Raw genomic sequence first — 24,972 nt, 5'->3', positions numbered from 1 at the left:
CTTTTCTTCTGCATCCTCAGCTTCTCCATGCATTTCCCTCAACAGTGAGACCCAATCGTGGTTGCATCTTTCCAAAATAGAAATATTAGTGGAAAAACGGTCGATTAATTCCTCCACATTTATCTCTTCTTCTTCAATGTGTTTGTCGTTAATACGTGCCAAAAGAAGCTCTTCAACGTCCCTAGTGTATCTTAAAAGCCGCGCCTTCGTCGGACCAATCAGCTTGCGTATTGGGCCAGACATCTCTGGTGACCCTGCTCACTGAGCCAAATCTTTATCACAAAGAAGAGACGAACGACGAGCAATCAACTACTAACATTATTTTACTCTCAAGTAATTTTCATATAAAACTAGTGGTACATATAGCAACCATACAATTACGTATTATAATAATGACATCATAATTAACAATAAATTAGTCAGTGTTCTCTTCATGACAGTAGGCTTGGCAAAAGCAGCTGGTATTCTTGTGATAATACTAGTGCCATGGCAACTATGCATCCTCACGTGACAAAATAATTGCGCTCGTTAAATCACTGCACGTGAACACTGCATAGCGATTGGATAACCCTAGATTTTGAGCATATGTTATATTGTGCCTGAAGGCGTGGAGTATATTAGAAAACAAGGTGGAGTATACGAGATTTATTACCCATCCAAAACAGCCTAAATAGAGTCTAATTAGATGTTATTTAAATGTAACTTTATAGTCACTGTACTTGGATTTGTATAGGACTTTTATTCCAGTTGCACACCGTGTGAAAATCAAATAATAATAATAATAATAATAATGATGATGTAGCTACCTCTGTAAATTATATGGCCATGATTAAGCTATCTCATGTTAATGGTTTAGTATTAATGCTTTTGGCTTAATACTTACAGTGAATTGTTGATGCTGATTATGTTGTAGCAATAGTGAAGAGGTTGAGTTGATTATTTTTGTGATGTGTGTGTGTATGTGTCACAGTGTGAGTGTGTTTGCAATGTTTGTGTATGTGTGTGTTGTGTGGGTGTTGTGTGTATGTGTGTGCATGCATACATGCATGTGTGTGTTGTGTCTGTGTGTGCACACAACCACATGAAAATGATCTTTGTTTACTATCACATAGGAGGTCTGGAAAGGATAGGGTACTACCAGCCTAGTGTACCCTATCTAAATTTTATCCCGAAGATATCGCCACTAGCAAAACGGTGGAATTTACACTTTTTCATTGTGTTCACTGATACAGTAAATATTTCATTACTGTACAAGCAATGGCCACCATTTTTACAAAATGGTATGTAATTGTGAATAATTATATGTATTGTAATATTTTTACTTTGCAACATAGAAGAAACAATTATGTTTTTTAACCAACCGAAAACTCTTGGTGGTAGTTTTTCTACAAGAGTACCACAGAAGTATGAGTGGTTCTTCATAAAATTAATAATTACTGGTAAGCATACCTCAAGTCATACAATTAACAGATCCCATCATCATAGGTGCAGCTACAGATGATTTGAAAATAAAATTAAATTATTTTGTGCTTGCAAAGTTTGGTGAGTATGTTCTATAGATTATGTTATTACTATAACTATAGTACTAGATATGTTGTTACTATACTATAGTAGTTATTAGGATGTATGAGCACTGCTGCAATCAGGAAAATCACACCGTTATTGTATTGTGGGTTCACAGACAGACTAGGTACAATGTATTCATGTGAGGCACAAGATTTGTAGAGAACCTGTTTTAGGATTTAAGAGTTTTAAGATTTACACAGAAATTAACAATAAAAATTTATGCTTCAAAACTTTTGTCACTACTTGTCACAAAGCATTATTAGTCTCATTGCTAAATTTTAATCACTTTGCATACACAGATAAACAGAAATTCAAGGAGATCTAGTCCAATTTTGATATTTAAGTTTATATATTTCCATTACTGTGGTAGTGAGATTTACAAGCTCTTGAATTTTATGCTTAATCTGTGGTGTGATAAGTCCATAAACAATGAGAGACTTGTTAAAGGAGAGAACACTTCAATTCCTAAATGCCTGTTTAGGAATAATTTTTGATCTCACTTGAATTCCTTTTCTATAAATGAACACTTATTTTTGTGTTGATAGTAGCTATCTCTTCTGATTCACATACTGTACTTGGTTTAAACTTAACCAACACTTGCCACTAAAACAATTAATGTTTTATTGAGCTCATAAATTTAAAATTGATTGTAATACTGCTCAAGATGCAGTATAAAATTAATGCAATAATTCAATTTGTAGTCAACACCATTTTCAAAAGCCTGAACTTCAAAACGTGGACTTGAACATGCATGTTATAGTAAGACATGCCTCAACCTGTTATTGTATAGCTCTTGTTGTACATGACTGAAGCTGTTGCGCTCTCTTCTTATTATATTGAGTTGTATTTAGCTATAATCGTAGAGTGCAGCCTGACAAAGTTTGTACATCTAAATGGTTAAAAATTTTGCTCGGTTCATGATTGGTATTTGTGACTGGACCTGCAAAAATAGGTCATGCGGGCACATGATTTTTGCCTACTTTTTCAAGCTTCCATCAATCTTAACTTTCTATACTACCGTAGTCCGTAGAGTCGGGTTGTTAAGCACATGTGTCTATTAAGTGCATATCATACTGCTTGAAGTTTCTTAGTTTACTAGAGTGGCATATCCCCAGTATATGGAACAGTTAATTGTTTGTTATTTTAGTAGTTTTTCAGTAAACCCGCATTCACTGATGTTTTACTGAGAGTTTAAAACTTAGTAAAACAATTATGTTACATATACTTAAAGTTACTGACATTTTACTATTAGTATAACTGGGTACAACTACAGTAAAGTAGTTTAACAAATTAGTAAACTAAGAACCTTCACATTTCTTGTAATTAACCATGGATGATAAGCGCACATGGCAAAATGCGATGATAGAGCTACACACAGCAAGAAATGCTGAAAGTACTGAAAAATTAATGTCTCCTCAAGCACTTACGCCTCTTTGAGGTCTCTCTTCACTATGTACAGCAGCAAATCAGCCATTTGGATAGTGATAGTCTCATTTATCACGAAGGATTTTACCCAGAAATGGAGTCAATTATCCTTACATACTAGCGTGGTGACCAGCACAGACTATTAACTACTCTATTACAATGTAGAGATTCCGTGTTACACTCACCATAATTATTTACTAGGCATATGCACCTAACAGATAGCATGATTTGTACAAAAAGGTTATCCGAAAAATAATATAAGTGCATGCGCTTAACAACCCGACTTTACGGTATTATGCAATCATGCAATGGCAATGAAATTTTCAGGTCTTAATAAACATTTCATTGGCTTTATGATGCAACTTACAGAATGCTATTCTAGTACTGAGATATGATCTGTATAGTGTGACAGCATGTAGTTTGTGCCTACATGCCCTGTTTACGCAGGCCCGGTCACATTTTAAGGCACACCTTTTTCATAGCTTGGCTGTTTTGCAATTGTTCTAACTTACTCCTACAATTAAATTGTTGTATTCCATCATAATTGCTCTATTAAGGTTTACTTTAATGTTAAAGATCAGAAAGTTAGATGGATTGCTCATTACAATATCTCACATGCACCTGACTGTTTTTAATTAAGTTAGCTAAATGCTCTATTAGAGTATATACCTCAATCCTTCGTTGATAAGTGAAGAATTATTCCTGACATTGTGGTTGGTCTTCCGCCCATCTAGCTTTCCCCTAGCTATGTATGCTACTTTATTTATTGCAATCATAAAACATTGAGATGATCAAATAATGATGAAACTTCACCAAATTTAGGAGGTGAAACATAGCAATGTGGGAACAGGATCAATAAATTGCCTTAGAGTAGCTTTTACTACTCTATTATAACACCACTGAATTAGAGTATCTTGATCTTCATAAAGATTATCTAAATGCGTACCCTTGTCCTTTCTTTAACCACTTTCAAGGGCTTATACTAGCTTTACTGTCTTGTATTTTTGAATTTGTGCTGCCAAATGATAAAAGTTAGCTAAACATTGAGATGATGAAATATTGGGTAAAACTCACCAAATGTAGGAGGCGAAACATAGCAATGTGGGCACAGGATCAGTAAATTATCTCAGAGTAGCTTTAACTGTTCTATTAGAATACCACTGAATCAAGACACACGATAGTGTGTCGTGCGGCCCAAGAAGCCCGCGCGCCACACCGTGAGTATATTGAAAGCAAGAAAGAAACCGTCATTTTCACACCTTTGTATCTCGGTGATCCCTTATCCGATTGGAACCAAATTTGCTACAGCGTTGTCCGCTAGCAAGGGGAGTCTACATTCCACATTTGAAGAAAAACGCTCCAGCCATTTCCGAGGTACGAGCTGCCAAAGTTTCGATTTTTTTTCTTTTTCTTCCTCGTGTTTACGCACACTTGTGAAAATTGCTAAAAATGCCAACGCGTACTCCGATCGCCTTGAAATTTAGCACACAGAAAGGGAGTCCAAAGGCGAATGCTAGCATCAAATGTGGTGCAAATCCGATGAATGGTTCAGGAGTTATGACCGATTATTCGCGTAAAACAAGATCGATTTGTTGTCACGCCTACAGGGTAAACCGCTTCATGGATTGAGTTGAAAATTGCTATGTAGATGGAGTAACCATCGTAGGAATGCCTTTTGGTGGTTTGAAAGGAATCGAGATAAAGACCACACACAAAACCCAACCTGTGTCACAATTACGCAATCGATTTTTATGAATAAAATAGTATTAGTGTTACGCCTAATAGGCAAACCGCTTAGAGCAATGAGCTGAAAATAGCTGTATAGCTGGAATAATCTTCATAGGAAATCCTTGCAATTGTATAGAAGAATCGGATTACAAACCACTGAGTTATGATTCGAAAGCCAACTCTGCGTAGCAAATGCGAGATCGAGATACTTTAATAGAACAGTCACCCTAATAGAGCATTCAACTAATTTATTTACGCCATTATAGAATTCTATTACATTACAAGTTATTCTGTAGGGAGTTCAGCAGAAACAGTTAATCTTATAGACAGTTCAGCAAGAAGCAAGTCACCCTGTGGAGAGTTAAGCTACAAATATATCAGTGTTTTCGTTTTAGCAACTAAATGTGTCGAAGCCTTCACTGGTGCTACTTTCATCAAAGCATTTGCAGATTTACCAGATTTGCATGATGATAACACTCCCCAGTCAACAATTCCAGCAAGTCTTTTTATTACCCTCTACCGTCCTGATATTGTAATGTACAACCCTCAGAGCTCATCCATTGCACTGTTGGAATTAACGTGTCCGCTAGATTCTATTCATCATATTCAGTCGGCTCAATCTAGAAAACAGAACAAAACTAATTACCTTCAGTTGTTGGCTGAATTTGGTCGCCTCAATGTCACTAATTATTCTGAAACAATTGAGATAATAGTATTGGGGCATTGCCAAGTCTCTTCTATCCAGAACTAGGTCAATTTGTTTATAGATTTATCCTTCCTGAGTTAAACACATCAAAAAGTGGAATCAGGAGTTGGTTAGATGAAGCAGCCTCTGCCAGTATCTCTGCCTCTCAGAGGAGTTTCATGGCGAGACAATGTAAAGAGTGGTGTACGAACTAGATACATAGTTACCTAATATTGTAATTATTATTGTAATTGTAGGTGTATAATAATTGTGTGTTTTTATTTTCTCTTGTTGTACCTTGCCATGCCCACAGTAGTGCACTAGGCAGCCTACTCTGTGGTCGCATGCAGTCTGAGGTTATTGAATAGAAAATTCAATTGATTATATCTTCGATATAGTCAATTGAATTTGCCATTCTGTTACACATGCTTCTTTCTTTTTCATTCATGTACTTATTTTTCATGTGATGATGGCTCTCTCTCTCTCTGTAGTGATTCAGAACATTACAAGTCACACTGAAGAGAGTTCAGCTATAAACAAGTAATGCACCCTGTAGATAGTTCACCTACAATTAAGTCACTCTCTAGAGAATTCAGCTACACACAAGTCACTGTGGAGAGAGTTCAGCTACAAATAAATTACCCTGTAGAGAGATCAGTTACACACAAATCAACTTGTAGAGAGATAAGCTAGAAACAAATCACCATGTAGAGAGTTCAGCTACAATAAAATCACCCTGTAGAGATATCAGCTATAGAAACTAGACACAATGTAAGGAGTTCAGCTACAAGTAAATCACTCTGTAGAGAGTTCAGCTAAAACAACTCAACCTGCAGAGAGATCAGCAACAAACAAATCACCTTATAGAGAGTTCAGCTACAAACAAATTACCATGTAGACAGATCAGCTACAAACACATCAACCTGCAGAGAGATCAGCTACACACAAATCAACTTGTAGACAGATCAGCTACAAACAAATTACCCTGTTGAGAGATAGAAACTAGACACAATATAAGGAGTTCAGCTACAAGCAAATCACCCTGTAGAGAGATCAGCTACAAACAAATCACCCTGAAGAGAAAGTACCTTGTACAGACAAACAAATTACCCTGTAGAGAAATCAGCTAGAAGAATTTACCTTGTAGAGAGTTCAACAACGAAGTAACCACCATGTAAAGAGTTCAGCTACAAACAAATCAGCCTGTAGAAAATTCAGTTACAAACAAATCACTCAGTAGAAAGATCAGCTAGAAGAAGTTACCTTGTAGAGAGTTCAGCTACAAAGAAACCATTCTGTAAAGAGGTCAGCTACAAACAAATCACCTGTACAGAATTCAGCTACACACAAATCACCCTGTAGAGAGATCAGCTAGAAGAAGCTTCCTTGTAGAGAGTTAAGCTACAAACAAATCAGCCTGTAGAAAATTCAGTTACAAACAAATCGCTCAGTAGAAAGATCAGCTAGAAGAAGTTACCTTGTAGAGAGTTCAGCTACAAAGAAACCATTCTGTAAAGAGGTCAGCTGCAAACAAATCACCTGTACAGAATTCAGCTACACACAAATCACCCTGTAGAGAGATCAGCTAGAAGAAGCTTCCTTGTAGAGAGTTCAGCTATACAAACAAATCATCCTGTAGAAAGATCAGCTAAAATAATTCACCTTGTAGAGATTTCAGCTGCAAAGAAACCATCATATAGAGAGTTCAGCTGCAAACAAGTCGCCCTGTAGAAAATTCAGCTACAAGCATATCACCCAGTAGAAGATCAGCTAGAAGAAGTTACCTTGTAGAGAGTAGCCACAAAGAAACAATTCTGTAAAGAGCTCAGCTGCAAACAAATAATCTGTACAGAATTCAGCTACAAACAAATCACCCTGTAGAGAGATCAGCTAGAAGAAAAAGTTGCCTTGTAGTTAGGTCTGCTGCAAACAATTCACCCTGTAGAGAGATCAGCTGGAAGAAGTCACCTTGAAGAGTGTTAAGTTACAAAGAAACCACCATGCAGAGAGTTCTGTAACAAATGTATATATGTATTATATATATAATTTGTACATTTACTGATAAATTCAGAAAGTATTTAACATCTGCTTCATCTTTCTTCTTCCTGTGGTAAAGAAAAAAAGTCTCAAAGCTGGCCTTGGGGTATACAAATACAAAAAGAAGTGAAATCTAATCCAAAACAGCCAAGCTGTAAAAAAAGGGTGCAGCCCTCAAAAATGCTATGGTGAAAAAAAGATGTGAAATCCAAGGTGGCGGCCAAGAAATGGCTGTGATGGTAAAAATTTTAATAACGACAATTCAGGTGAATTTGGTGCCAACACCAAATGGCACAAAATTCACCTGAATTGTCGTTGTTAAAACTTGAGTGTGCTGAATGTAAAGTCGGACTCTATAAGAGTGTTAAAGTCTGCGTATAAGAAATAGAGAGCCACAGATGACCAATGGTTGAACCTATGTGTACCAAATTTTCACATGTTTTGCACCAATTCCTTTGCTTCCACAACATCCATTGTGCAAGTGTTCAACAACTAAGTTTCCTGCAATTTTAGATAGCTTTTAAACTGAGGTTGACTGTATCAGGCAAGCTGCAAAATGAGTGGGAGGTGGGGGGACTGGAAGGTGAGCAAGATGGTGTTCAATATTGGAAAGGAAGGCGTAGGGTTGAATTAGGTAATGGTTTGGGCCATTTAGGCCTCAAAATTGGCTAGAATGAAAGGAAATTCATAGCAGAAGTACTTCTTCAGCACCACAGAGCTGTACTTGTACAGCCACATACAGTCATCCCGAGACTGACTAGAGTTCCATTAAGGCTCCACCCTGCACGTACTGATCACCACTGAACTTAGGAAAAGCAGCTAGCTTAACCAGACCACTCAAGTCTAGCTGATTTTGATTGTGGAATCAGATAGTTTATTCATGTAGCTTTGTGTCCTGGGTGAAAAATCATATCTGCTGACATGGGCGATAAGATCGGTTTTGTTGGACTGTGTCACAAATAGTGATTTATTTTCAAGTAGACAATTTCACAATTGATATTTTGGTCAAAGAAGTTTACGTACTTATGAATATTCAGTACATGTTATAGGCTGCACATTGGTTCATGAAAGAACTCCAGAAATTTTCTCTGCAGTATATATATATGTATAATGCTAAAAAATTGAACAAGCTTGGAACCCGGCCCTTGGCATTATGAACTGAGGTACTGTATAGGAGGAGAATAATAATATTAGACAAGAAGTGAAATGTGTAATGCATACACTTTGGAAATATGCATCTTTTAATCCTATAAATCACGGTGCAATAGGACGTTTTCGAGCATTGCTACATTCAAAAATAAAATATGATTTTTGCATTTTTAAATTCACAAAAATCTAAACGAATGGTTTTGGTAAAGATATAACTATGAGTAGAAACCTAAAATATTGCATGATTATATTTTCATAAAGAATCATTACTCATGAAATTTATGAAAGTTTTGTCCTTCAAAAATTTCTGGCTCTACAAATACAACTGTGAATTATTTACCCTTCAAAGAGCTGCTGTATTATGAGATCAAAACTTTTAGCCTCAAAAGTGACTCACTATCAAGTAGAGGTGTAAATCAATGTTGATAGGGGAAGAGAATTCTGCAGCTCAGGGAAACAGCTGGTACTTTATAATGAACAAAACTTTACAGTCGATAGAATATTGACTCACTTTATATTTCTATGCAGAAACCCTACAAGTGTGCAGTCAGCCATGTGATATGTTATCACTTTAGTAGTTACCAATGTGTGTTTGTGCGTGTGTTTGTATGTGTCTGTGTTTGTGTAGGTATATATGTCTGTGTGTTTGTGTGTGTGTTTGTTTGTATTATGTGTGTGTGTTTGTGCATATATGTGTGTGTGTTTGTGTGAGTGTGTGTGCGTTTGTATACTATGTGTGCGTGTTTGTGCATATATATGCGTATTTGTGTGTGTTTGTGTAACATTTGTGCATGTCAGGTGTGGATCTAGGATTTATAATGGGGGACTAATTCAAGGTACTAGTCTCTTGGGTAGATGTGTGCAAACTCTGGGGGGTCTTGTGGCGTGCCCCCCAGGAAAAATTTGAAATATAGATGCTGCAATTTGGAGGCATTTCCACATAAAATGCATATGTCTGCCTGTAGATATTTATGTACTGCCTTTAGAATATATGACTCTCTGCAGCATTTGCTAATGAAAAGGTTTGGGTCGGTTCAGACAACCAAGCACATGATGCACCCTCTCACAATTGCATGCATGATAGAATAATAATGTTGAAACTGGAAAATTTTGAAATCTGACTGATACAAGATTGAATCTGAGAACATTTTCAATGAAAATTGTGTAACTGAATTAAGTATACTGGTGCCAGTAACAAGGGTGTAGGAGGCGGTGCGACAAGTGAGGCAATACCCCACCACATTTTGATCCAATTTTTAGAAATATCCGGAAATCGTATTGCTAGTGTTGTGGAGCATAGCATACGCATATTTTTGATTTATGCTAGAATACGCATCGGTAAGAACAATCGGTAGGATTCAAAACTCAAGGACTGTTAGGCGATATAAGTAATCGTTTGAGGAAAGAAAGCCTTAACCTTTACAGTCATGCACGAGGGTCACGCAAATAGTTTTCGATTAACACGTAGCGTGATTACCCGGGAGGGATTCCCGAACTCAGCCAGGTGCGAGGCCGCCACGTGTACAAGGATGTCATTGTCGAACTGGCTGTTAAATGGTCGACTCCAATGATTGGAGAAGAACCTCACCACCCAGCGATTTCTTTTACCTTTCCCCAGCACGAGTTTGGACAGAAGAAGGTAACTAAACGTTCGTTTCAAGCCAAATGGCTCTCCAAATGGCCCTGGCTGCATTACAGTGAAAAATTGACAGCGTTTTTTTGTTTTTATTGCATTACAGCATACTCACAAAACAAACTTCATGGAGTAGCCAATCTGGAAAGAACCTACATTTCGTTGGGATTTACTAATTGGAAGGAAGCTACCTCAAGATTTGCTTCACATGAAGGGAGCAGATGCCACAAAGATGCTCTGCTTACGATGGTCACACTTCCTGCCACTACATGTGACATTGCAGAAAACCTTTCAAAGCAGCATTCCAAAGAAAAACTTGAAAACCGGAGATGCTTTTTGAAATTGCTATCCAATGTAAAGTTTTTATGCAGACAAGGTCTACCATTTCGAGGTTCTGTAGATGGATCTGATTCAAAATTTCTGCAGTTACTGAAGCTCAGTGGAGAAGATAACCCTAGAATCTTTGATTGGATCAAACGGAAGAGCGACAATACACTTCACCTCAGGTTCAAAATGAAATTATCAAGCTTTTTGCTTTCAAGTGCTTCGTGAAATAGCTGCTAATATACACACAGCCCCTTTCTTTACTGTCATGGTGGATGAGACAACTAATGTTTCAAACCGTGAACAAGTTGTCTTGTGCATTTGTTGGATTAGTGAAAATTTTGAAGTTCACGAAGACTCCATTGGTCTTTATAAAGTTGATAAAATTGATGCAGATACCTTAATTAAAGATGTTCTTCTTAGACTGAATCTTGCCTTGACCAAAATCAGGGGTCAGTGTTATGATGGTGCTGCATGTATGGCTGGTATCAGATCAGGAGTAGCAAAGCAGCTCCTTGATGAAGAACCAAGAGCAGTCTATACACACTGTTATGGCCATGCTCCGAATCTAGCTTGCAGTGATGCAATAAAACAGTGCAGTTTAATCAAAGATACACTTGATACTACACATGAGCTTATAAAGCTCTTGAAGGAATCCCCAAGAAGAGATAGCTGTTTTGAAACGCTTAAAACAGAGATGGCTCCTGACACTCCTGGAATTAGAACTCTTTGTCCAACCTGTTGGACATTTTGAGCAGAAGCTTTAAGAAGTGTGCTTGAAGTTCTTAATGAACTGTGGTGCAAAAGTCTTGAATTTGTGAAATGAGAGCACGCATACTTGGTGTTCAATCACAAATGGAAAAGTTTTATTATTTTTGGGGAGCTGCACTTGGAGAATTGATTCTTTGGCATACAGATAACTTAAGCCGAACTTTGCAAAAAGCAAATATGTCAGCAGCAGAAGGTCAAAAGATTGTAGTGAGAACACTTCAATCCTTGAGAACAGACAGTAATTTCCAATTATTCTGGGAGAAAGCCATCAGGGAAGCAGATTGCCTTAAAGTCAATGAGCCTATCCTACCTCAATGAAGAAAAACTCCTAGGAGATTCGAAACTGTGGTTATAGTTTTCCAACCATTCCAGAAGACCATTACAGGCGCATATATTTTGAGGCTATTGATTTGATTACTGCTTGCATTGGCGGTAGATTTGACCAGCCACGGTACAAGATTTACTGCAATGTTCAAGATCTCCTTTTAAAAGCAGCTAATGGAGATGATTATGATGTAGAGCTGAAATTTGTGACAGAATTTTATGGCTCTGATTTTGATGGTTGTCAGTTAAAAACTCAAGTGTTTTCAACAGATTGTACTGCCAATTCAGAGTGTAAAGGAAAATGCCAGATTTCTGATCTCATTGAAATATTTAAAAAACAAGTCTGAAGCTCAGAAAGATTTACTGTCTCAAGTTTGCATCCTGGTAAAATTACTGTTGGTCATGCCTGCAACGAATGCTGTTAGCGAACATTCATTTAGTGCACTGAGAAGGGTCAAATCTTATCTACGTTCTACCATTAAACAGGAGAGGCTTACTCACCTTATGACACTCCATATTCATAAACAGCTTACTAATGAACTTGACCTTATTTTGTTGACCAATCAGTTTGTGGCAGAAGATACACATAGGTTAACAGTTTTTGGCGCATTCGCTTTAAAGGATACTGAGACTTCTTAGCTATTATTAGTTGACTATTCAAATGTACACTAAGCAGCACATCATTATTCTGTATATAAAAAAATAATATAAATGTGTATGCGGCTTGAACTAGTAAAAGTATTCATGCTACTTATATGCACAGCTAACTTTGAATACATAATGCTAGTTAACTATACTGTTTCTATAACCTAGTTAGCTTCTTAACTAACATGTCCTACTAGTATAATAATACTATATAAGCATGTATCAATGCATGCAATTAGGTATAATCATACAGCTATTATTCTAAATCAGTAGCAGGGAAATATGCCCAGAAATGGTCCAAAATGCACTCTCAGATTAGCTAAAATTTAAAATTTTCCTGGGGGGGCATGCCCCCAGACCCCCTACAATAAGCTGCTTTAGGAAACTCTTATAGTACATAATTTACCTAATTTAAGCTATACGATTGCACGGGGTCTTCAGAGACTTGGATTTGCCTTACCGCTTTTAAAAATTCTCCTATGCCCCTGAGTAATAACTGCACAAGTAGCCTTTTAAACAGACCACTGCACTTCATTGTATGTATATATAGGCATAGGAAAATTTGAAAAAGATTCTAACTTTTGTACTTACACTGAATGTTCTATTACAGAAGTTAGGTGGCTGTTCTGTTAGAGTATCTCAATTTTGTACACCTCCAATGCTGATCAGGGTCATTGTTGCATAACCTTTAGCATAAATCCACTAATAATGCCTTGGAAAGGTGTTTATAAGGTGGGTTTATGAGTATTTGTATTTTAGTTATCATCACTGCTTGAAGGTTCTTAGTTTACTAATTTGTTAAGCTGCTTTACTGTAGTTGTACCCAATAATAAAGTGTCAGTAACTTTAAGTATATGGAACATAATTGCTTTACTAAGTTTTAAACTCTCAGTAAAACATCACTGAATGCAGGTTTACTGAAAACTACTAAAATACCAAACAATTAACTGTTCCATATACTGGGGATATACCACTCTAGTAAACAAAGAAGTTCAAGCAGTGCATATAATTATCCTAAGACAAAATTTCATTATAATCCTCAGCATGTTGATCGAGTAAAGCCTAAAATTGAAGGGGGGGAGGATTCAGCCCCCAAAGCCCACTCACTCCCTAGATCTGCACCTGTATGTATGTGCGTGTTTGTGTACGTGTGTGCCTCTTTGTGTGTGCTGGGCACGCAAATTAGATTTTGCAAACCATTGTAAATTTACCCAGTTTTATTTTCCATGAATGATCACTAATAATGCTGCAACTGCTGTTGACATTTGCTACCAATATAAACCTTTACCCTTTTATGCGTACTAAATTTTGAATAATGGAGTTTATGGCAAGCAGACTACTTTTATGAAAGTGCAAAAAATTAAGAGAAAATCCAATTTTCAATTGCATCTCAGAAAGATATCTGGATTACTGTAGGTCATTCAATCACTTGTTTTATAGAGGCAGCACAGAACTATGTATGCGTTATCTTTATGTGGCACACTGGTGAAGTGTACTGACATTAAGGCCACATAACATGTAGGGCTGAGGTAATTATGCTCATGATTCTTTGCATTATTCTATTCAGAATTTCCTTGGAAAAGCTTGTATTATGCTCAAAATTATTCCAATAAATTCAAATACAAATGTAGAATTGACTGAATATTTAAATTTCTATGGTTAAAGATTGCACATAAACAAGATAATTGATTGTTCTGTAGAGTAGTATGCAAAAAATAGGATTGATTGCTTTGTTAGAGTAAATATAGGTGAATGTGCTATTGGAGTATCTCGATCTGGTGACTGTTCTATTAGAGTATCTCGATCTGGTGACTGTTCTATTAGAGTATCTCGATCTGGTGACTGTCCTATTAGAGTATCTCGATCGTTCATTCATGAAATCTTTAATAATTCTTTCAAACTGCTAGCATAATGTTAGAATAATGATTTCTGGAATTATGCTGAAAATTACTCTGGCATAATTACCACACCCCTAATAACATGCCATCTTGATATGTAGGCTTAGTTTCTTGATATTGCATTTACTGTGCTATATGCCATATAGTCATCTCATGGGTACCTAGTCCAACCACTTCAATGATTTGCTCAAATGCAAGCCCCACCCCTTCACCCAGTCTAGAAGGTTGGCTAATACTAATACATATTTAGTGTACACAATCATAACAGTTCTACCTACTACTGAAGTGGAAGATGAGAATGTTCAAGTGAACATCACCATGTCAGTTGGAAATGTTTGGAATAACACGATCACTATCCCTGTAACATCTCCACTTGGTAAGTCAGTGGTAGTCTCATCCCCTACTGGTTATAAATAGGCACCAGCCTATTGTTGGCATAATTTTGAGCATAATAGGTGCCTACACAATCATAGCAGTTCTACCTACTACTGAAGTGGAAGATGAGAATGTTCAAGTGAACATCACCATGTCAGTTGGAAATGTTTGGAATAACACGATCACTATCCCTGTAACATCTCCACTTGGTAAGTCAGTGATGGTCTCATCCCCTACTGGTTATAAATAGGCACCAGCCTATTATGCTGGCATAATTTTGAGCATAATAGGTGCCTGAAAGTATTAAGCATAATGCTAGCATAATAGGCAGAATAATTGTCATACTGTAAACAAAAATGCATAGCATAGAAAAAGGTCGACTTACAATAACAGAACAGTCGATGTCACTCATATGGCATTAAGTAGTTATTTGACATGACTGTTATTATAGTTTACAATGTAGCCAAATTCTTAATGCACAACAAGTACATTTCAGTTGTTCATAAGTCAAAGTTTATCACGATCCATTAGTAACAAAACATGGGAACTGTAGCAAAAAGGTTGAGCATAATTATGAGCATAATAGGCAAAAATTTGAGCACTGCAGCATAGCATAATAAACAAAATTAAAAGCATAATAGGCTGGTGCCTAGTTATAAAGGATTGCGCCAATTTTGCTGGTATAATTTCAAGCACAGCTAATAGGCCAGCAAAACTTTTAAGCATTACAGCAGCTAATTTTCAAAACTTTATAGTGTGTGTTTGTCTAAAATAAAACAACTAATGAAAACACTACTCATCAAGTCATGATACTCTAATAGGCAGTCACTTGCTCAAATACAACAATCAGGAAATTCTGATACACTCTAATATACCGGTTATTTCTCATGCATTAATAATGTTCTTTTGAGGCTATGTATTTTCAAAGCGTAACTGGATAAAAATTTTTCATTATGTGATACTAGTTCAGTAGTATTAGACTAAATTCATATTGACAACTGTACTAGAAAAGTTAGCTTAATAATTGGAAATGTTGCATTGTTCCATGTTTTCCTTTGCAAACTGACAATTATTCAACACTCATGTAAAGCGTAGATCTAGAAAGGTATTTTATTGGATGTAAGTATATATGAATAGTATATTGTGGGGACCAAGATATTGGACTAATACACCAGATGAAGCACATGTACACACATGTACTCATTGTATACAAGAAGCTTTCTAAACTAGTTCATGTGCAGTGAATCAGATTACTAGATTCAACCTGGATTAGTAAACTGCATTTTTGTAGGTTGGGTGGTGTTGATGAGTGACCTAATGGACTATAGCAATGTGAACATAATAATAATAATTAATTATTCTTATAGCATAGCATGTCATGACAGTGAATGAAGACAATGTGGTATACGTGGAAACATAAAAATTACAGCGACTCTCAGGAAATAGACCGGTTATGAGTAGTTCTTCAAAAGCAATAATTTTTTCTATTTTTGTAGCACAATAAAGGGAAGCCCTGCCCATAGTGCTAGTGGAGGGTTATAACTCGAGCTGCATATGCTGTATGGGATTAATGATAATTGTCACTGTCACAAATTCTAAGGCATGCTGTTTGGGCATTTTGCTTGGGCATGCTGCGGCTAATCAACGCAAATTGATCATTAATTTTGTTTAATAAATAGAGTATGAATGTAGTCTATTAGCTACATAGTAACCAGACTAGCTACTCCATTTGTTCATTTATAGCATTGTTTAATCTTTGATACAGATATGGTAACATCAAGCACTAACAACAATGAATGCTCAACAGCCTTGTGGATGTTTTATGCTGCTGGTGGTTGTGCTGTGATAATAATCATAGCATTGACCATCACTGTAATTTTATTTATGCTGAAAATCCATCAATATAAGAAGTGCATCAGTGAGTAACTATTTTACCACTATGTGAGTAACCAATGTTGCTACAGCTTCCAATCATAAAGGCAAGGTACTTGCAGGTATCAAACATGAAAGGTGGGTATTATTTAGAGTGAGTTATTGTATATAACATTTTTTTCTATAGCAACAGTACCAAATGAGAACTTACACATCTTGCATGCACAACAAAAATTGTATTATGTATATATATATAATAAAAAACATTTTTATATATTATTACTTTTAACTAGTGGTACCTGTGCAAAATGCGAGTGATACTAAGACAATTGTTATCTCCTATTGTGTGAATACACTTAAATTTGAATATTACTAATGATCAAGGAGTAATCACATCATTACATACCAACAAAGACATGATTTCACATAGCTACTGATGTGCACACATAATTTCCTCAACTGTGTGTGGCACTAGCATCTATTTATAATGTTGGTGGCCTTGTGCACTGGAATTTCTGCACATCTGTGCAGTACTCATGCAGAGCACAGTTCTCATGAATGTGGCGTATCAAGATGTGTCCCATTACAACCATGCACATACATGAAAAAGATTTTTAGCGGCAGGGATGTACTCAACTTCATTTTGACGATGATGTTGATGAACTAACATAAAGTGTCTGAGTGTTGTATGAGGATCATATACCAATAGTTGGTGCATCACCACATCAAGCTATGTTCTAATTCAGCTTGCTTTTGTCACATACATTTTGTATATTTATGTAGTCAATTTGAGTAACTGAATTGTAGTTTCATTTTTACACCCAAGTCATGGTATTGTGATGTTGACTTATTGCATGTATGCAGTACAGTGTTGAGTATGGGTATTCAACTTTATCAGCTGTACTGAGCAAGGTCAACACAACCATGTGGATTTGGATAGAGAAGAGTGGTCTTTTGTTGCTTCTCAATCAAGGTGCATTACCAAGATGAATTCTTCACATGAAGAGTGGTTACTCTACAGAGGTTGAGAGGGAGATTGACTGATTGTTGGTAGAGAGGTTGTGTGTGTTCTATTAGGGTAGATATCGTGATGTATGCTCTATCTAATCCAAAACAGCCAAGCTGTAAAAAAAAGGGTGCGGCTCTCAAGAAAGGTTATGGTGAAAAAAGATGTGAAATCCAAGGTGGCAGCCAAGAAATGGCTGTGATGGTAGGTTAATGGTAAAAATTTTAATAACGACAATTCAGGTGAATTTTAGCGCCGCTTGGTCTTGGCACAAAATTCACCTGAATTGTCATTATTAAAATTTTTACCATTAACCTGCCATCACAGCCATTTCTTGGCCGCCACCTTGGATTTCACATCTTTTTCACCATAGCATTTTTGAGGGTTGCACCCTTTTTTACAGCTTGGCTGTTTTGGATTAGATTTCACTTCTTTATGTATTTGTGGGCTTTTTTAACCTATCTTTTTTCTTTACCACAGGAGGAAGAAAAGATGAAGCAGATTTTAAATATTTCTGAATTTATCAGTATATAAATGTACAAATTATATATATAATACATAATATATTTATTGCAGAACTCTCTTAACGCTCTACAAGGTGACTTCTTCTAGCTGATCTCTCTACAGGGTGAATTGTTTGCAGCAGAACTATTTACAAGGTAACTCTTCTTCTAGATGATCTCTCTACAGGGTGATTTGTTTGTAGCGGAATTCTGTAAAGGTGACTTACTTGCAGCTGAGCTCTTTACAGAATGATTTATTTGTAGCTGAACTCTCTACAAGGTAACTTCTTCTAGCTGATCTTTCTACAGGGCGATTTGTTTGTAGCTGAATTTTCTACAGGGTGACTTGTTTGCAGCTGAACTCTCTACATGGTGGTTTCTTTGTAGCTGAAATCTCTACAAGGTGAATTCTTCTAGCTGGTCTTTCTACCGGGTGATTTGTTTGTAGCTGAACTCTCTACGAGGGAATTTCTTCTAACTGATCTCTGTACAGGGTGAATTTTTTGTAGCTAAACTGTCTACAAGGTAACTTCTTCTAGCTGATCTCTCTACAGGGTGATTTGTCTGTAGCTGAATTCTGTACAGGTGATTTGTTTGCAGCTGAACTCTTTACATAATGGTTTCTTTGTAGCTGAACTCTCTACAAGGTAACTTCTTCTAGCTGATTTCTCTACAGGGTAATTCGTTTGTAACTGAAGTCTGTACAAGGTGCTTTTTTGTTCTGCAGGTTGATTTGTTTGTAGCTGAACTCACTAAAGGGTGATTTGCTTGTAGCTTAACACCTTACATTGTGTCTAGTTTTTGCTACTAGATCTCTCAACACGGTGATTTGTTTGTAGCTGATCTCTCTACAGGGTGATTTGTTTGTAGCTTACCTCTGCAGGGTGATTTGTTTCTAGCTGATCGCTCTACAGGGTAATTTGTGACTGGATCTACGAAAACCGTTCTTATCGCCCAAGACAGGAAGTTTGATTTTTCACACAAACACAAAGCTTAATGAATACACTATCTAGTTTCACTGCCACAGTCGACCAGAGTAAAGTGGTCTGCTTTTCTAGAGCACAGTGGCGAGCCGTACGAGTGGTCTGGGGTCTTGATGGAGCCCTGGCCAACCAGGAGATGGCTGTGTGTGTGGCTGTACAGCTCTGTAGTGTTGGACAATGACCTGTGCTGTAAAGTTCCTTTCATTTTAGCCAGTTCTGAGCCCTGAATGGCCTATAACTTGGCCTAATTCATCCCAGCACGTCTCTTTTCAATTTTTGAACACCATCTTGCCCGCCTTCCACCCTTCTGGAGCTCGCCTGATACAGACAACCAGTGGCGTAGGCAGACTTTTCGCCATGCCTGGGCAATGGGTGGGCAAGCCATTTCCCATGCAACACACGTACACATGCCCATCTTCATATGGACATCAATATAAAATTTTTTAAATGCATTATGTATCATGCTACACTACTGCATGCAAGATGACTAATATCAACCTAATAGAAGCGAACGCCTAGCTAGCTATTGGCCTTCTAACATATTACATACATCTAGCTACATGTGTCTTAATACCAGACTACAAAGATTCTTGAATTAAAGCACGAGGCGCTCTATCACGTGATGACTATGCTCTGCCACTACAGTTGTTAGCCTAGAAAAGTGGAAACAAAAAGAAAAGAATTGCTGACTGAACAAGTACTCCATACCGTTTGAACTGAGCAGTATCCACACGGATAGATGGGTGCTAATTTCACAAATACCTCCAGACTGCTTTGCCTCCCGAGTTTTTACCACACCAATAGCTACCGTGATCACTTAATCCAAATGTAAACCGTCCATTCTTTGTCTTTCACTCCTTGCGACAATGCTGCGCGGTTTTTTTTGTAATCACGTGATCTTGCTTCTATTTATTGCCTCCTCTATTTGTGCACAATCAAGTTACTCGTAGGGAAAATCCCTTGGATAACCCCATCTCTGTTTAGCCAAAAAGAAGGAAACCATCGGCGAAAATGGCATGGTGAGTGTTGTATAAGTTGTGCTATACTTATTCTTGTACAGTGACTAGTTAAGTAACTTTAGCAAAATCTCGAGCTATCCAGCCCACGTCTTTATAATTACTCTAGGAGCTGATGGTGGGGCAAAGAAGTCTGATGCCCGGGCAATGCCCTGGCTTGCCCGGGTTTGGCTACGCCACTGCAGACAACCTCGGTTTAAAAACTATTTAAAATGGCGGGAAACTTAGCTGTAGACTACTTCTTCAGTGGATGATCAGGAAGGTAAGAAATTGTTGTGAAACGTGTGAAAATTTGGTATGCGTAGCTACCATGCACCATTGGCCAGCTACAACACACAGAATATTTAAAACCGACGTTTCTCGATACTTTTAAATGGGCGATAAGACCGGTTTTCCCAGAGACAGTCACATTTCATAGTGTTGAACTCCTTACATTGTGTCTAGTTTCCATCTGATCTCTCTACAGGATGATTTGCTTGTATAGCTGATCTCTCTACAAGTTGATTTGTGTGTGTAGCTGATCTCTCCGCAGGTTGATGTGTTTGAAGTTGAACTCCTTACATTGTGTCTAGTTTCTAGCTGATGTCTGTACAGGGTGATTTTTTGTAGCTGAACTCTCTACAGGGTGATTTGTTTCTAGCTCATCTCTCTACAGGTTGATTTGTGTGTAACTGATCTCTCTACAAGCTGATTTGTTTGTAGTTGATCTCTCTGAAGGTTGGTTGGTTTCTAGCTGATCTCTCTACAGGTTGATTTGTTTGTTGCTGATCGCTCTAAAGGTTGATTTGTTTGTGGCTGAACTCTCTGCGCAGTGACTTGTGTGTAGCTGAATTCTCTAGAGAGTGACTTAATTGTTGGTGAACTCTATACAGAGTGCATGACTTGTTTATAGTCGAACTCTCTTCAGTGTGACTTGAAATATTCCGAATCTCTACAGTGATATATTTGTAGCTTAACTCTCCACAGGGTGACTTGCTTCTTGCTGAACTGTCTATAAGATTAACTGTTTGCAGCTGAACTCCCTACAGAATAACTTGTAATGTAATAGAATTCTATAATGGAGTGAATAAATTAGTTGAACGCTCTATTAGGGTGACTGTTCTATTAGAGTATCTCGATCTCGCATTTACTACACGGAGTTGGCTTTCGAATCATAACTCAGTGGTTTGTATTCCAATTCTTCTATACTACTGCAAGATCTTTCCATTAAGAGTAACTTTAGTTTTGTACTTAAATTTATAATTTTTTTTCCTTGCCATGCCCACTGCTGTCCACTGTTGGTCAGACATGTGGTCGCATGTTGTCCGAGGACACATAATATATAATTTGTTTGTAATCATGCATGTTTTCTCATCAATTATTAGTGATGGTTTTCTCTCTCAGCTATACACCGATTTTCAGCTCATTGCTCTAAGCGGTTTGCCTAGTAGGAGTAAGAACTACTAAAAGTAAATTAAATTACAATACACCAAAAAAAAATTATCTATATCTACATATATGTAATACTTAAAGTTTACCTAAGGTGGTCTAAAAGATCCCAGTCCGGGGAGGTTCTAGAATTAAAAATTCTGTAAGAACAGGACACAGCAATGCGAGCTGCCTGCTCAAACAAGGATCTTATGGTTTTCTTTGGCACTTCACAAGCAGTAGCCATTTGAGCAATTGTTTCTGACAAAAGTGGCCTAAACAACCAATTTCAATGGGAACAAGTTTGACAGTTAACCCAGAAAGCTGGAGGTCATATTGCAAGGAGCTATATCGATCTTCCTTTCTAGCTCTAGCAGCAAGAAGATGTTGCTGGGTATTAGTTGGTACTGTCAATTCGAACAAACAAATGGAATCGTTAGAAGCCAATACCAAGTCAGGCCTTCTGAGGGTGGAGGAAAGATTGGTTGGGATGGTACTAGGGGGGCTGGAACTAGCTAGATAACCTGGCTGGAACTAGCTAGATAACCTTGAAGGTCAGCGTAAAGTTTGAATGTTTCAGGTAAATGCTGTTGGAGCCCATGAACAAGGACCTGTAAAACAGAATCATGTCTCCAGGTATACCTGCCTTGATCTAGAGCAGCAGGACAGCCAGTCAAAATATGGTTTGTTGTGGGTTGAGGAGCTTGACAAAGAGCACATCTAGGATCACAATCATAACAGTTCTACCTACTACTGAAGTGGAAGATGAGAATTTTCAAGTGAACATCACCATGTCAGTTGGAAATGTTTGGAATAACACGATCACTATCTCTGTAGCATCTCCACTTGGTAAGTCAGTGGTAGTCTCATCCCCTACTGGTTATAAATAGGCACCAGCCTATTATGTTGGCATAATTTTGAGCATAATAGGTGCCTGAAAGCATTAAGCATAATGCTAGCATAATAAGCAGAATAATTGTCATACTGTAAGCAAAAATGCATGCCACAGAAAAAGGTTGACTTACAATAACAGAACAGACGATGCCACTCATATGGCATTAAGTAGTTATTTGACATGACTGTTATTATAGTTTACAATGTAGCCAAATTCTTAATGCACAACAAGTACATTTCAGTTGTTCATAAGTCAAAGTTTATCATGATCCATTAGTAACAAAACATGGGAACTGTAGCAAAAAGTTTGAGCATAATTATGAGCATAATAGGCAAAAATTTTGAGCACTGCAGCATAGCATAATAAACAAAATTAAAAGCATAATAGGCTGGTGCCTAGTTATAAAGGATTGTGCCAATTTTGCTGGTATAATTTCAAGCACAACTAATAGGCCAGCAAAACTATTAAGCATTACAGCAGCTAATTTTAAAAACTTTATAGTTTGTGTGTGTGTCTAAAATAAAACAACTAATGAAAACACTGCTCATCAAATCACGATACTCTAATAGGCAGTCACTTACTCAAATACAACAGTCAGGAAATTCTGATACACTCTAATATACCGGTTATTTCTCATGCATTAATAATGTACTTTTGAGGCTATATATTTTCAAAGCGTAACTGGATAAAAAATTTTCATTATGTGATACTAGTTCAGTAGTATTAGACTAAATTCATATTGACAACTGTACTAGAAAAGTTAGCTTAATTCATAGTGCATTGTTCCATGTTTTCCTTTGCAAACTGACAATTATTCAACACTCATGTAAAGCGTAGATCTAGAAAGGTATTTTATTGGATGTAAGTATATATGGATATATATAGTATATTGTGGGGACCAAGATATTGGACTAATACACCAGATGAAGCACATGTACACACATGTACTCATTGTATACAAGAAGCTTTCTAAACTAGTTTATGTGCAGTGAATCAGATTACTAGATTCAACCATTAGTAAACTGCATTTTTGTAGGTTGGGTGGTGTTGATGAGTGACCTAATGGACTATAGCAATGTGAACATAATAATAATAATTATTTATTTTAATAGCATAGTATGTCATGACAGTGAATGAAGACAATGTGGTATACGTGGAAACATAAAAAAATTACAGCGACTGTCAGGACATGTTGCAAGACCTGGGACACTAAAGGACATCCTAAGACAAACCTGGTGTTATTCAAGTATTGTGTCCCAAGTCCAAGTAGTCCTTGCAAGACCTGGGACATCAAAGGACATCCCAAGACAGTCCTGGTGTTAATCTCTTTTTATTAGTGTCCCAACTCCAAGTTTTCCCTGCAAGACCTGAAGCACTAAATGACATCATAAGTCAACCTCTTATCAAATTAACATTGAAGCTTGTTGATGATTGCACTTCTTGGAAACATTTTTACATGTTGCTGCACTTGGTTTATTCTTTTTATTAGTGAAAATCATGTAAGGAAGGTAAAAAGGATAAGAATGTGGTCTTTTTCTTATTTTGCTATTTGTGAGCTTTAAACACATACTGTCTTTGTAAATATCTTTTTTCACTCTTGTAATAAAGAATGGCTATAGCCAATTGCTGGCATCTAAATGAAATCAACCATGTGTCTGGATATATGGTAGTAGTGGGAGAGCTATGCTCAGGATATAATTTGTTGAATTTAACAATCCAAAAGTAGCTTGTAGCATTTATTCATGCTGCTAAGTGCTTCAAACCTATCAGGGTTGCAGTCATCCGAACACCACTTAAGTGCATTTTGTCAACCACAATCTCTTCTTTGCAAAAAGTTGTGCTGTCCAGCTTACCTATGAAAATAATCCCATTATACTATATGTGCATGGGCATAAATCGTTAATTTAGTAGCCACTTTTACACTCCTTAATAACAATTGACCAGTTTTTATTACAGTATTCATCACAAGCCTTGTATTTCAGTCTCGTGTTCTCCAATTTGTTTTTTGTTGGGTTTTTTATTATTATGCAGGAATTAAAAGGCAAAGCCTGTAAATCCTGATCCTATGTTACAATAAATCTATACTAAACATAATGTCATTGTTCAAGTTGTCAAACAACTTCTTGAATTCATCAGTTGATTGAGCCTCCACAATATCACTAGGAAGGGAGTTCCAGTTGTTCACTACACGGTGAGAAAAATAATTCTGTCGTACCTCTCTAAAAGCAAATCGTTTGAACAGTTTGCAAGAGTGCCCTCTATTTGCTGTCCATGCTCTTGTAAAAAAAGTAGTTTCATTCACATTTAGATGTCCATTTAATATGTTGTAGGTCATGATCATGTCCCCACAAAGTCTCCGATATTTTAAAGTTGGTAATTTGAGGAATTTTAGATATTCTTCATAAGGTAGATGTTTGATAGATGGTACTAGCCTTGTTGCATATCTTTGGACCTTTTCGATTGCATCCTTGTCTACTTTGTAATTAGGACCCCAGATGATGTTACCACACTCAAGACATGGTCTTACGATAGACTTGTATAAGTAAGAAAAGGTTTGAGGACTTAAGTTAATAAAGCACTTACTAATAGACCCAGAAGTCTTCTTGCTTTACTAGCAGTTACTGCTACGTGCTTATGAAATTTTAGTTGACTGTCAATCATGATCCCTAGGTCTTTTTCCTCACTAGTTTGCTTAATGTCACAACCGGCCATGGTATAAACATGACTACA

General features: G+C 37.0%; 1 protein-coding gene across 6 annotated transcripts in view; it reads left to right on the top strand.

Annotated features, from left to right (window-relative positions):
- The window catches only part of LOC136260362 (uncharacterized), a 58,921-nt gene extending 42,191 nt beyond the window's left edge, over positions 1-16,730 (top strand). For 2 of the 6 annotated variants that reach the window (XM_066054072.1, XM_066054068.1), the window contains 9 exons: positions 1,116-1,280; positions 1,335-1,439; positions 1,486-1,542; positions 14,332-14,409; positions 14,454-14,561; positions 14,641-14,769; positions 16,326-16,478; positions 16,525-16,570; positions 16,620-16,730. In XM_066054072.1, coding sequence (XP_065910144.1) covers positions 1,116-1,280; positions 1,335-1,439; positions 1,486-1,542; positions 14,332-14,409; positions 14,454-14,561; positions 14,641-14,769; positions 16,326-16,478; positions 16,525-16,570; positions 16,620-16,635 — 857 coding nt within the window. In that variant the 3' untranslated portion in view covers positions 16,636-16,730. Of the gene's footprint in view, positions 1-1,112; positions 1,281-1,334; positions 1,440-1,485; positions 1,543-14,331; positions 14,410-14,453; positions 14,562-14,640; positions 14,770-16,325; positions 16,479-16,524; positions 16,571-16,619 lie in introns of all 6 variants that reach the window. The other 4 variants (XM_066054070.1, XM_066054067.1, XM_066054069.1 and 1 more) reach the window with 3 other exon arrangements.
- The last annotated feature ends 8,242 nt before the right edge of the window (positions 16,731-24,972 follow it).

This window comes from Dysidea avara, chromosome 7, assembly GCF_963678975.1.
Source record: "Dysidea avara chromosome 7, odDysAvar1.4, whole genome shotgun sequence".
Lineage (NCBI taxonomy): Eukaryota > Metazoa > Porifera > Demospongiae > Dictyoceratida > Dysideidae > Dysidea > Dysidea avara.
The sequence above is the reverse complement of the archived record's forward strand: the minus strand, read 5'-3'. Positions and strand labels throughout refer to the sequence as shown.